This window comes from Scyliorhinus torazame, chromosome 8, assembly GCF_047496885.1.
Source record: "Scyliorhinus torazame isolate Kashiwa2021f chromosome 8, sScyTor2.1, whole genome shotgun sequence".
Lineage (NCBI taxonomy): Eukaryota > Metazoa > Chordata > Chondrichthyes > Carcharhiniformes > Scyliorhinidae > Scyliorhinus > Scyliorhinus torazame.
Window position 1 is genome coordinate 237,543,521 of NC_092714.1, and position 15,150 is coordinate 237,558,670.

The following is a 15,150-nucleotide window of genomic DNA, read 5'->3' on the forward strand; positions in this document are numbered from 1 at the left end:
AGATGCTGGGGAAGCAAAAGTGGAAGTCCAATAAAAGGATACTAGGCTAGGAGGTTGTAGAAGTCATTTGTGCCCTTCACCTGCACACCCACATTTGTAATCAAAGACAACAAGATCTCAATTTGGCAGGTGATGGGTATTAAGTTCAAATGCTCAAGTTAGGTTATGATAGCAGGCTCATTGGGTACAGATAAGTATGAATGCCTGATTATGCACTAAATGGGCCCATTCTTCAGAAGTATCCGAAATACAGCAGGCCATGTTTTACATGATGTTGCATAAAAACAAAAGCATGCCAGGATAATCATCAACCAACACGGCAAGATGTCTTTTACTATATTTCCAGGTGAGGACGTGTCCTCATGCTGTGTTATCTACTTTAAGAATACTTTTTGCAACATGCAGTAAAGGCTGAAGCCTACGTCCATTTTCTTTATATCTCTTTGTCACTTCTCCATGGTCGTCCCTCTTCAGCCTTGGTAAAGAGCCGCTAATGGGCTATGGCGCTGTTTGAGGCTTTTAGAATTGTTCTTCCCCCATTCCTTTAAAATTCATCTGCATCAATCTTTCTGTTCCACCATTAATGTGCTCTTTGCATTTGCCCAATCTGAAACTGGGTATGTGAATACTGATGAAACTCTGCTGACCCAAGAAGTGGGTGCCTTCAGCACCAATTCCATCCTTATAGATATGACTTGCACCAGTGCACTTACCTCAGTAGTCTCTCCAGATTATCTCAATATCAGAAATAAAACAGTGGGGAAAACGTTCCTTCAAAATTGTTCAGTTGTGATTGTTTTGATCTTTTTATATGTAGCGTGATATCTGGAGTGTGACGGACACTCTTGAAACGAGATATAAATAGATATATTTATTAACTGGCTCTTGCATCATGGGCTGAGTGGCTTCCTTCCATGTTTTAAGTTGTTGAACATTCTATACAATAGTTGTCCTAAATATCTATAATGCGTAATTTGGAAAAGTGCCAAGTGAATGTTCAATATACATACCCCCTTCAGGGAAAAATATTAAAGAAGGTGGAGAAAGTAAAAGATCTGGGTGCCCTAGTGCGTAGCTCTCTAAAGGTACATGCACAATGATGTGAAGCGATAGTTTGGGTGAGTAGGTTATTCAGATACATTTATAGGACGAGTAACATACTATTTTACCCTTATACAAGATTTGTCAGGCCTCAGTTGGATTACTTTGTCTAGTTTTGGTCTCTTCAAATGGTGGGCGATACCGAGATCCTGGAAAGGGTGCAGCGGTTAGATGTCAGAAGGCATTCTCTGGAATGTCGCTTGTTGGTGCAATGAGCACTGATTTACCAAATTCCTCCAGGCGAGAGCTGGATCGGTTTCTGGCGGGGGTGCTAATCATCTCTTACAAAATGTCGGCATTACAAGGAATTGTCAGAGTAATCTCGGAATTATTTTTGATTGGTGAGGTGGAGGAATTTCCCCCCCAAATTGACTGGGTTTTTAATCCCCGTCTCAGGTGATCATATGATGTGGAGTGGTATGCATTATGAAAAACAAAGTATCACAATTATGTGGGACAGTCTGGGTGAAATAGAGGACATTTCTTCATCTGTCATTGTTGGTATGTTCATAATCATAGCTCTTGCATGTTTGGAATATCAAAATATGCAACATCCTCCATAACATCGTAGTGAGCAACAGAGATAGATCAGGAAGATTATAAGTTGAAGGGGAGAAATGCCTTTGGTTAGACTGGGAAACAATTTCCAGGATGCCTGCTCCCAATTGTTATCCTATGCATCATATGCCCACTGGCTAAGGATAGGGTAGGATAAGATCATGGTGCCTATGCAGTAAAATAACCTGACAAAACTTAGCATAAAGGCTGATCCGTCAAGTTTAACCCATATAGAGTAGCACGGCGGCGCAGTGGTTAGCACTGCTTCCTCATGGTGCTGAGGACCCGGGTTCGATCCTGGCCCCAGGTCACTGTCTGTGTGGATTTTGCACATTCTCCCCGTGTCTGCGTGGGTCTCACTCCCACAACCCAAAAAGATGTGCAGGTTGGTGGATTGGCCAAGCTAAATTGCCCCTTAACTGGAAGAAAAGAATTGGGTACTCTTAATTTATATTTAAAGAGTTTCACCCATATGAATTTTAGTCATCTATATCCTGGATTGCCAGAAACACTAACGGAACAATTATGCTAGCAAACAGACAAAGTTCACCTTACTGTGCATTGGTTTCAACCATTTCAACAGGAAATTCTTTCTTCTTTCCATCAAGAGTCACTCTAATTTCGGAGGTAAGATTGCCATAATACTGCACTACATTTCTCCCCCATGGCTTATGTTAACATTCAACTTAAGGAAAGATAGTTAATATATTAACTAATACATTAGTTTATACTGCATTCTGAAATATGCTGGAGTACTTGATGTTATCAAAATAGATTTGCCCAGTACAAGGTTGGAATTGGCGATGAAAGATTACCCCGATCTGACTTGGTCTCCCAGAACTGTGCTGGATACAACTGAGCAAGCCACTCCGGAGTATCCCAGCTCAGCAGGATCGGTCATGAAAAATGTAGGCTTTTGTCAGTTTGGAATTGAATCTCTTTGAAGAAGTCCATGTCCAAGCCAAAAGGCTCTGGTATGAAGCCAGGTGGTGGTTCAGCTCGATTAAAACAGATTTAGTTTAGCTAAGCTTAGCCAATGTAAATCATAGCTCTGGTTCAAACCATTTAAACTAAGCTATGGGCGGCCGAGCCAAACAGGCTAGCCTAAAGTTTTGTTCAGCTTCAGATAAATTAATCTGTTTTGGGACACAGAAGGCAGTCAATTTGATTATAGGTATATAAGGCCAAAGTAAAGTCTAGTTGTAAACCAATAAATAGGAACACAAATAACCCCAAAAGAAATTATTCTCGAATAAACACTTACCACTCGATGATTGAAAGCTGTCAGAAAACACTTTGGGTGCGATCTAACGGCTGCATCGTACCAGGCGCGAATCCAAACGAGCCGGTTAGATCGCGGGAGAGGCCAAAAGCAGGAGGTGCGGCAGGTGCCAATCGGCTTCCGATCTAACTGATCCGCTCCCATTGGCGCAATCAGGATCATGCCACAGCATGGCGGGAAACCAATAATCACCAATTAAGGCCAAACTCCATCCTATTAACAGGAAGGGCCCCCTATCTAACGTCCTTCCGTGATCTAACCGACACCTCAGTAAGCGGTCACTCGGGCGCCATTTAACACACCTATTTAAAAACGTGAAGCTAGCGAAATGGCTGCTGTGGGGATTGGAGGAGGTGAGTAGCCATCTTGGTAAACGGGCAGACAGCACGGGAGTACTGGGCCAGCCTGGTGAGGGGTTGCTCCTGAGCTTGTGGAGGGGGGTGGTGGGGAAAGTCATTACGTCTCGGGGGTCATTCCAGGGTGCGAGTGGAGACTTGTGCGGCATTCACCAAGCGGGGTACCCGCTTAAGACCTGGATAATGACGCCAGGACAGACACCGAAGTGGAGACCCAAAATAATGAGGCCCATGTGGCCAAACGGGCCATCTTAGAGCTGTGCACCAGATTGCTTAAAATGTGGTTCCGATGCCTCGACCGCTCTGATGGTGCACTGTACATCCCCCGGAGGGTCGCCTGCTTTGTGGTGGTCTGCTGTGCCTTTCACAACCTAGCACGGCAACGTGGCAACGTGCTGGAGGTGGAGCAGGAGGAACACGCAGCCATGTCATCGTCGTCGGAGGGCGAGCTGGACCAGAAGGGGCTGGAGGATGAGACCGTGGTAGGCGGCGTTGGCGAGGGCTCGGCATTGCTGGACGGGGGCCTTCATCCTCGCCCATTTCACATAGGACGTGGCTTCATCCATCATATCACCTCACATGTCCATCCCACCCATTCCCCCCCTTTTGCTCCGCCTCTCCCTTCCTCCACCACCAACCATTCCGTCTTCCCATCGCCCTGTTCCATCCTCCCAGGGTCTGAGTTGCATCACTCCAGGGTGATAGGCCTGCGTCAGCACTGTCAGTGAGTCAATATAAAAGGCTGCTTTGAGTTGAGCTCTGGTGCTCCTTAATCCGTGCCGTAGCCTGACTCCTGACTGTCTGCTGACAGCGTGCTCACACCCATCGCCTGCACGTGGTATGTCTTTTGGTTGGGGGGGGGGGGGGGGGCAGATCCAGGGCCACCATGCCTGGGGGAAGGTGCTGGGGAGGGCGAACAGAGGAGGGGGGGGGGGTTCAGGCTGACCCGCAGTGCGGAATAACGTGACAGAGGCTTCACATGGCTTGGGTGCAACATGTTTTACTGGTGTACAATTGAGATCCTAACTGTCCCTACCTACCGATGGTTCCGCCCCCCCCCCTCCCCCAGTGTCTTCTCAGTGATCCTCAATCTTCTTAGCCTTCCGTGCTCTGCCACTACGTCTAGGTATGTCCCCAGGATGCACATCAAAGGTGGAGGCAGCCTGCTGCTTAACACCTCCTGTGGCATTTGATGCCTCTGAAGGGCCTGGGGCCAGAGGGCCTGGCATGGCACATGCCTCGCCGCACCACCCTGTTCCGCCCGCTGACCCCAAGAGTTGTCAGGAGGGGGGTACTCAGGATAGCTGGTGACTCCAATCCTCTCCCCGTAGCATGGCTACGGGTCGTCCAGCGCTTCCTCTTGCCAGTGAGTGTCATTATGGCCCTGGGGGTCATTTTGGGATGGAGGGGCAGCTGGATTAAGCTCCAGAGGGCCTTGTGTGATCTGGCGCTGCCAGCTCTGTTGGCTCCCCATTGTCTGCTCCATGATATTGATGCTCTCAACGATGTCCCTCTGTGACCACACCACGCTTTGCAGTGCCTCGCCGATATCCGCCTGTGTCTGGAACATGCCCTGCAGCACCCTGGCAATGCCCACCTGAGACTGGGACATGCTCCGTAGCACCCTGGCAAGGTCCACTTGTGACTGGGACACAGCCTCCAGCAACTGGGAAATGCTCTGCGGTGCCTCGGCAATGCCCACCTAAGACAGGGACATGCTCCGCAGCACCTCAGCAAGGACCACCTCCATCAAGGAACATCCCCAAGCGACTGGGACATGCAGTTGAGGCCCTCAGCCATCACTGACTGAGCATCGCCTTGGACACCACCATTCCTGGTGCTGACATCGTGCTCCAGGCTTTCCAGTTCGACCGCCACCCTAGGAGGGTTGGCCTCAGTGCCACGTATTACCAGCGCCATTTCCTGAGCCCGTAGACTTTGGGACTCCTCCAATCGGCTATGGGCCATGCTGGAGTGTGGCTGACATCCCCCTCTGAATCTCACGGCTGCATTCTAGCGTCTGCATCAGCTCTGGGTAAACCTGCCCCAGAGTCTCAGCATTGACTGGGACCCAGCTGGGTCCTGGAATCCAGCAGAACTCTGACTGCTGTCCCCTGCAGATGTTCCTGCCCTGGTCTGATATGCATCAACTGTTTGGTGCTCACCAGATTGCGCCCAGGAAGCCTGTCCACTACTTTCAGCCACCGAGGTGTGTGTCTCTGCACTGGTGGAGGGTGGGGATGACAGCTGTGACACATCGATGGTGGCTTCCTCGGAGGTGTTCTCTTGGACCGAGGGGGGGGGGGGGGGGAGGGGGGGGAGAAGAGCACCTTTGGTTGGAAATTCTGCAAGAGAATCGATGTGGGAGGAAAGGATAATTCTGTCTGGCATGTACAACACACACGTGACAGGTCATCTGGGCGGGGGACGGTGGCGCAAGCCAACCTCGACTTTGGTGACCGATCTGAGGTCGGCCATCACGCAACCTCCAGCGCCCTTTCTTCATAGAGGGGGAGGACTCTGATGTCCGGCACCCTGATGCCCTTCTAAGCCCTTTCCCATCTGTCGTGGCACAAATTCTACTGCGGGGAAAGAGAGAGGGAATCGTGAGCTGCATTGCAGGGCGTGGAGGGTCTATGGCGGGGGTCAGGCATGGGCACTGCCACTGGGCATGGGTGAGGTGTGCAGGCGGGTGCCAGGGTGTGTTGGGGCACAGGCATGGTTAAATGCTGGGGGTGCAGTGCCTATCACAGGGCCATGACGGGGTGGGGGTGGGCTTGCAGGCGGAACTGGTGCCAGGGGGCCAATGCCAACTCACCATTGCGGCCTGGAGGAGGTGGTTTAGCTCCTTGCGGCACTGGGTGGCGATCCTCCTGGTGACACTCGCTGCACTAATGACCGCTGCCACTTCCTCCCAGGCAGCACTGGCTGCCTCCGCCTGGACTCTACCATGTCCAACAGTCTGGCCAGGGCGAAACGGTGGTGTTGTGTTTAGCATTGCTGCTTCATGGCGCTGAGGACTTGGGTTTGATCCCGGCTCCGGGTCACTTTCCGTGTGGAGCATGCACATTCTCCCCATGTCTGCATGGGTTTTACCCCCATCAACCCAAAAATATGTGCAGGGTAGGTGAACTGGCCACGCTAAATTGGCCATTAATTGGAAGAAAAAAATTGGATGCTCTAAATTTTTTAAAAAAGTTTAACCATCTGGCCAGGTCGGCATTTACCCAATCTTGGGTCCGGTCTGCACGGTGGCATGGCTGTGTGCTGTCTGGGGTTTGATCTGCAGGATCGATTTAAGAGCTGCTCCTCCTCGTCATTGGGGAACTGCCGAGCACGGTCCAGGCGAATAAGCTGGCAGGACAGCCAGTTCTGCATAAAGCCCGTGGGTCACGAAGTGCCCTAGTTCTGGGCGGCTGTCGGGGAACACCTGGCTGTTCCTCCTCACTACCACACTTATAAACGTTTCCTTTAGATCACGCTCGATGTCTAATCAGCCATCGAACGAAAGTATACAAAATAAAGCAGATAACACTGGAATTATATAACACGCCCACTTCAGCATCCAGAACAGAAGATAGGCGGGTTAATACTTTGTGCGTATATCTTGTGTTAAAACTGATAGTTTTGAGAAAGAGATCCTAACTTACCTCTCTTTTGTTCTCATAGATATTATTTTACCAACTGTGTTTCCTGCATTTTCTGTTTCTATTCAGATTTCCAGCACTAGCAGTTTCTTGCATAGCCAAAGTTGTATCCAGCCCTAACAATTATTTCCTACAATAACTACTAACACATACCACTGTCTGTCTGTAGCAGTGATGCAAGAATGACACTATAATTCAGCAGTTGGTCTATTGGCTCGGAGTTAGTTAATGAAAGCAGTTACAATCATGACCAAGTGGATTAAAAAACAAGCAATGCAAAAAAACAAAACAATTGAAGTTATAGGAACAAAAATCAAAAAGTCAATGCCACAACAATTTCTGGATAATTCCAGACAATGCAGAGTCCTTCAAAACAGGAAATATATTAGGTCTGAGTGGGACATATTCCAGCATCAGCTTTTGTCTTTCCACAGGCCAAGGAAGAATGGAAATGTTGCTTCGGATTTATTTTACTGAAGACCCAAGGATCAAATAAATTAATTCTATGGGTTTAAATTCTTTTCTATGGGTTCTACTGCATGAACCAGTTAATGAGAGTGATGTATTAAAAACAATTATTGTAACTGTGTTGGAGTCTGTTGGCCAGCTTGTTCACTGAAGTGCCTTGAAACTGTACACAGGAACCAATACATTGTTCTTACATTGAAGGCCTTCAGCCGCTCAGGATCCATTCCCTCAGAGTCATTGATCTTCTCATTGTCTTCATGGTCATCATGATCGTCATCGTCGTCGTCCCCACCCCTGCTGATTGACAGATCCTCTGGACAACTTCCCGAAAGCTCATGTCTGCCAGAGTCGTAGCTTCCTGAGCTGTAGGGTGGAGACTGGAACAAAAACATTATTCATCAGATTTTATTTAAGCTTTTAAAGCAGTCATACCCTTAACAGATACAAAGTCTTCTCAATTTAGATGTGCTGCCTCCACCCACTCAGTTTGATGGATCCTGATTCTATAGTCTAGACTTGGAGAGTTATTTTCATTTATCGGCATTGATTTGTAACCAACATATACAAGGAATGTTCCTCTAAAACTTGATGTTTCAATTGTTCATAATCTGATGCACTGACAACAATGGTAAATCCAAATGTAGGGCGGTATTAAAATGAAATGCACAGCTTCTCCTAATGATACAATTACTTAAGATGGAAAGTACTGCATTTTAATGGTGAGGCAGTGGCGTAGTGGAATTGTCACTGGACTAGTAATCCAGAGCAGGATTTGGGGACCCAGGTTCAAATCCTGCCATGGCAGATGGTGAGTTTTGAATTCAATAAAAATCTGGAACAAATGCCAGCAATGCACACGTCCCCCGCAAAATGAATTTTGTAAAAAATCCCGTCTGGAATTGGAATTTGAATTCACAACCTACTGAGACTTCTTCATTATTTCAAAATAGATATCAAAATGCATGAGTGGAATTAAAACTAATTTCCTCAAATTCTAGGCTTGATGTTATCATGGGTCATTTTCCTGTATTCCCATAGACAAATATTTATTCATGTAACCACAGCAACTTTCACAAGGCTGATAGTAACAAAATATACTAGCTCGAGGTGAATGTTAATCTTCAAAGTCACTTTTAAACTGGTCAGCCGTTCTAAGCAGAAATTTGAGAGTGCTTTGCCCAATACACTGGATGCAAGCATATCAGTTTAGCAATTAATCTGCCTGAGTCCGATCTGTGCAGGAGTTGGTCCGACTATTAAATTTGTGGGCCCAGTATTTATAGGTGTCCCAGATATCAGGCCTGTCCTTCTCAAGATTTTTCAGCGATCTCTGTGGTTCTTTGCAAACTTAACTTTTTGATTTTTTTTCTTATGAAGCTATGAGCAGTAGTGCAATCCATTCCCCTCTCCTTGAACATACGCGACAGCAACAACAGCCCAAATCTGGTTTCTTCTTGTGGGGCATGCTACTTGTGGTAGCACAAGTTTGGCAATGGGCCCTTTTTGTTCATTTAAGGTTCAAAGACCAATTGAATTTGATCCAAGGGCCTCTTGCTTCAGGCACGCATTGCATCTGCCGCTAACTGCCATGCCTGGGCCCGAAAATATGTCCAGATTATTTCTCGATATGTTTATGATATTGATCATGTCTCAATAACTTGAATGCTAATATCGCATATTTTCAATTGATCAACATGAGGAGTGTTATTTATTGAGAAGTTTGTAATCTTTGCCCTCCTATAGAAAAGATCCTTAACAAAAGTTATATTTCAAGACTTGAATAGCCCTACTACATCCGCTGTGACTCTCCCTGCATTTCTAGCACAAAGCTGGTCAATTGACAAGACATTTCTCTTTTTCTTCCTGTCACTCATGTTCCTTGATACAATGCTCCTCTTAATTTTCTGCTCTTCGTTCTTCCAAGCTCCAAGTACTCCATCTTTTTCTTTGCAACCATCAATGCTTCAAAATTAATAGTTTCAAAACTGTGAAACTACTTCTTTCCATCAGGTAGGGTGGAGCATAAAAGGAGAAATAATTGGAGCTTGTCAGAAAGGCACGGTGATAATCACGGGAGCTTTTAAATCAACATATACACTGGAAAAGGCAGTTCATAGAACGGTTTCAGGATGGTTTCTTACAACAACATGTTCTGGAACTAACCAATGAGCAGCTATACGACCTGGTATTGTGCAAAAAGATAGTGAAGACGCCCCTAGGTAGCAGCGACTATAATATGATTGAATTTTACATTAGGTTTCAGTGACAGAGGAGTGCATCCGAGACTATGGCCACACCGTTTTTGACTCGTAACGTAATGAGGGCGGTAAATCTCACGAGAGGCCTCTGGCGAGATTTACCAGCTTTGTCATTCTTCGCGCGATCTAACAAGATCTCGTGAGGTGTCGCATTTAAGGTCAGGACAGATTTGCATATTCAAGTGAGTAGTTAGTCTCACTTGAATATGTCTACGCCGGATCTACCCAGCGACCAGGACCTAACAGCGTCGCCTCAGAGACCCCGAGCCGGCGCAGTTCAGCACTGATATCCACAAACGTGCACCAGGCACACCTGGGTGCTGGGGGTGCTATCCGGCTGCCATTTTGAGTCGGTAGCCTGATAACTATGACCAGTGATTGGCCTCCCTTCCCCCCCACAATGCTAATTTTGTCCGTCCTCCCCTCCACTGCTGACAAGTAGGGGTAACCTTCCCCCTCCCCTGGAATTGCTGAGTCAATTCCCCACAACATGCACAAGAGTGACCTGACCCTCCTCCCACCAAAGACCCCTACCCAATTATTCACCCTTCCCTGAAAACTAAAAAGCACTGAAAGAAATCACTGCATTTCCACTCACCTGCGAACCCAGACAGGTGTCGGGAAAGCAGCAACTGTGACATCATAGAAAACCAGAACCACATCACAATACTTTAAACCCCCTCAGATCTTCTGATTTGCAAGGTTTCTATTCACTCCAAAGAGAAATGGCTTTTAGTAGGCTGTAATTGACAACTTCCAGTCAGCCAGATGTCTGGATTGTTTATTTTAATTTCCCTTCACACTTGAATTCATCTCAAGCAGTATGCGGTGAACCCAACTGCAATATTTATAAACATCTAGGTATGATGACATGTCGTAACCACATCAAAAGCAATTAAGTGCTTTCTGCTGGGAAAAAGAGGACGTGAAAGCACTTAACTCCTATAAACATTTGCGGTTAGGTTCTCCTATAGGGGGGGGGGGTTCTGTGATATTGGGTGGGGGGTTCCCTAATATAGGGCGGGTCTCTGGTGTGGGTCTCTGATTGGGGTGGCTGGTGGGGGTGGGCAGGATTGTCATTGTCTTGAGGCAGGGGGGCCCTCCGATGGACCTTGGGGCACTTCCTTAAATAATTACATTGGCCCAACAGGAGGTCCACCGCGTTAGGGCCACGCTGGCAAATACTTGCACCAATCCACGCCCATTTGAATCCTGGCCCAGAGGGCTGGAGTATAATGGAGGCATGGAGAATCTGGTGTTCAGCCCGTTAATAGGATGCAAATACTAGTTGAGGTCACGAACCTCGATGCTGCCGCCAGCGGGGGACCGGAGTATCGCAGACGTTTTTTCCCCCCGACGCAGGATTCTCCGCTGCATTGGGAACTCTGCGACCAGCAGAGGGCGCATGGAGAATCTAGCCCAGGATGAGGTGTCACACAATATAAAAGTTATAAAATTCTAACTTTGCACTCCAGGTGGAGAGCCTCACGGATTGGATGCGGTGATGGTAGGATTCTCTCTTGCTGGAGACTGTCATTGTCTGGTTCTTGTGTGCGCTAATGCTGCCCATGATTTTGCAAGCCCCAAGTTTGGAAAATCACACATCCAAATTTTCCATACACGGTTCCAATGGATGAGGTCTCCAGCGTGTGTACCTGATGGTTATTTGGGTGGTCGGCATTCCAATTTGTAGCCCAAAGGTTTTCTGGTAACAATCAATTAACATTTTAAGATCAATCTGTTTTGAATTGAAAGACTCAGGGATGTAATTAAAGTGGTTTATTTGTTCTCATTCAATTTTTCTGAAGAATCTAAGTTTCAAATCTTTGTACAGTGGCTGACTAATTTATATTAGCTGCATCAGTCAAGCCCTGCATATGACCCTAAATAATAGATTAAAGGTCAATTTCACAGTCAATAACAAACAGGGGGATCAAATTAGTTCAAATCATGAGCATTTACAGCTCAGGACTCTCATGTATCACTAGCACCAAAAGACTTATGAAGAAGAACTCAATTGTTTTGGTTCAATCTTGGGTAACTCAATGCTAGTTCTATCCCAAATGTAATACAGTCTATGTATGCAACAGACTATTAACTTGTCCCATGAGCTGCTATTAAATACCTCTGTCTTTCTAATCATTGCCCTTTATGGAAGCATCCAGTTAAAATAAACTGGATTTATTGCAAGGTGCAAGATCCCTTGTTATTAACATTCTAACATGCAAACACAATTCAAATGTTATGTATTAATTAGCTCCTTCATCATAGCCTGTTCTAAGTGACAGAATGTGTCTCAAGGCTCAGGTAATATCTTCGTATAAATTGATATACATTAACATATATTGGGAGCCCTAGTAAAGTTAAAGTTAATGGGAATCAGAGGAAACTCCCCACTGACTCTCCACATAAACACAAAGGCAGACCATTGGTGTTGATTAAAGTCAATCATCTCAGCTGCAGAACATTGTTGCAAGTTTTACGCAGGACAGTGTTATATGATCTTCAGCTGTTATATCAATGGCCTCCCTCCATGAAAAGGCCAAATGTGGGGATGTTCACTGATGACTGCACCTTGTTCAGTTCCATTCTCTCAATTCCTCCGTAAATAAAGCAGTCTGTGTCCATTAGCAGCACGAACTGGGCAACATTCAGGCTTGGGCTGATAAGTAGAAAGCAACATTTATGCCACACAGATGTCAGGCAATGACCATCTCCAACAAGAGTCTAACTACTTCCCCATGGCATTCAATGGCATTATCATTATCTAATCCTCCACCATAAATATCCTGGGGTCATCACTGAGCAAAAACTTTATGAGACAAGCCACATAAAGTCTGAGGCTACAAGAGTCGGTCAGAAACTGGTTATTCTGCATCAAGTGATTCAATTCCTGAACTTCCCAAAGCTTCTCCACTATCTAGATGGCACAAATAAGAAGTTTGATAAAATACTCTCCATTTGCCTGGATGACTGCAACTCCAACAACACATAACAAGTTCAACAACATCCAGGTCAAAGCAGCCCATTTGATTGGCATGCTATCCACTACCTCTAGCAGTCACTACCTCCATGATTAGTGCTCCTTGGCTACAGTGTATAATGCTCCCTCAATAAAACATCTCAACCCCATGATCTCTACCACCTAGAATAAGGGAAACAGATACATGGGAACACCACCAACCAACACTTTCCACATCAAGGGGATGGAAATATTTAGTCCCCAAAAACTGCCGCAAGGATTGTGATACACGGTTAGCTCTCACCCATCAGATGCATTGCAAGCAGGACATTATCCACATGCCATCAGCTCATTTACACAAGCTCCGTTTGCAACCAGCACCAAATGAGCAGTTGACTGGCTCCATACAATTGGCGTGGAACCCAAAATCAATAATTGCTAGCACTATCTAAAGTTGACCTGCACAGCCTTGTCCCTCCCTATCCCTGTAGTTATCTCCAGCCATGCAACCACCTGGAACTCTACATTCCTCTATCTGGCTTCTAGTGCATTCCCGCTCCCTTTTCCCTGTCATTGGCAGCTATGACTTGGGACAATGTTCTGTACTGTGTTGTGTTATGCTTCATGTAGCATAAGCTGCTTCCTTGATGTATACTCTGATAAAGGAAGGTTCAGACTTGGAGATAGGTTTAACACATTTATTGAACAGTTAACAATTCTCCTACTTGAGTTTGACTCTCATGCTAATCTTGCTATAGTAACTCAATCTAACAAACCAGTCCGCTCTAAGCCATGTGGTGGGTGTGATGCTTCCGATCTGCGCCTGTCTCTTTGAGTGGCGCCTGTGGAAAAGAGAAAGAGCATGTGTGCCCTGTCCTTTTGGTTGCCCGCTTGTGGTAGTGTCACCTCTGGGTGTCTTGACTGCCCATTGGTCGTGTCCTATCTTACTGACCTATTGGTTGAATATCTGTGTGTCATGATGTCTCTGGTGCTCCCTCTAGTGTTTACTCAGTCCTAGTGTGTCTACATTAACTCCTTGTGTATTTACAGTGATGCCTATCACCACATATGGTAGAAATGCTGTATGGGATTTTCAGGTCCCACCACAAAATTAATTCGCTTTTGTCTGTTATCCAAGTTTTCCAGTTCCACTGATATATATGCGCAAGTTCTTGTTACCATCTTTGTAACATTACATAATTTTAATATATGCACAAATTATAAATGTACCCATAGCCCAAGCTCCATTTCAAGGATGTTTGCAAATGTGACATGAATGCTCTAAACATCGAATATTGCACCTGGGCATCACTAGTTGGCGAATTCGGGAAATGGCAGCATCTCATGTGGGCTGGAGTGCACTACGACAAAGGCCAGTGGCTACAGCAACTTGGTAACAGGTTGTTAATGGTTGTAAACAATAACACACAACATGACAGCTTCATGTTCAGCACTTGGGAGCAGAACCTGCCTCTCAAGGATAGGCCTTCACAGCCATCTACAAAGCTGCACCAAATGAAGACCCCCCTTCACGGAAAAGTATTGTTTGCTGTGTGTCCATCATCTCTTATAGATGGAAGAATGTCAACTACTTTGGTTAAATAATTCAGCAAATGGTGGGGTATTTTATTGAAAAAAAAACAGCTAATGTTTTTCTCCCAATCACATGGTTACACTGCGTAAATTATAAACAAAGTATTTTATTTAGCAGTGATTTAGCACAATGCCCAAGGAGCCCAAATTCCAATAAATCTACAGTCATCTGACAAGAGGTTGTGAAACCAAACGTTAACCTGTTGGTTCTCTTTACAAATATTGATTGACCTTCCTCATTTTCTAATTTCCCTTGTTTTTAGTTCAAATAACTCCCTGTATAATTATAGTCAATTACCCGGAAAACTTCAAATTGTAAATTATTTCAAAAGAAACAACATGTAGAAAAGGTGAGTTACGAGATACACAACTTCAAGGTTGATGTGACATTTATAAGCCGCTCAAGGTTTGCTTCTGTGGTTTATGGCATTTTCCTGAATGGCCTGATTGTGTAAATGACTTGTAACTCAAACAACCTTTGAAAACCTTTGTGTACTGGAATTCACTTTTTCAGTAACTGTTGGATCGTTGGGGTTCAATAATATAGATCACATCATGCGTGACCATTTTTTAATGGTAAAGTGTTGGCATAGATACATAGATGGTTGACTGAAATGTAGACGCAGAAAATAGGAGTAAATGGATGGTTCTTCGATATAACTAGTAATGTCCCTCAGTATCGTCAAGTGTCATCCTTCTAATCCCAGGACTATCTGACGATTCCTAATTTCCTATAAGCTCTACTAGTAATATGGTGGCCCGGTGGCGCAGAGGTAGCACTGCAGTCTCACGGCGCCGAGGTCCCAGGTTCCATCCCGGCTCTGGGTCACTGTCCGTGTGGAGTTTGCACATTCTCCCCGTGTTTGCGTGGGTTTCGCCCCCAGAACCCAAAGATGTGCAAGGTAGGTGGATTGAACATGCTAAA

General features: G+C 45.7%; 1 protein-coding gene across 2 annotated transcripts in view; it reads right to left on the minus strand.

Moving 5' to 3' along the window:
• nol4lb (nucleolar protein 4-like b) overlaps positions 1 to 15,150 on the minus strand; it is a 468,709-nt gene that overhangs the window by 86,597 nt on the left and 366,962 nt on the right. For both annotated transcript variants that reach the window (XM_072514980.1, XM_072514979.1), the window contains exon 7: positions 7,607 to 7,789. In XM_072514980.1, the coding sequence (XP_072371081.1) occupies positions 7,607 to 7,789 (183 nt within the window). The remainder of the gene's footprint in view (positions 1 to 7,606; positions 7,790 to 15,150) is intronic.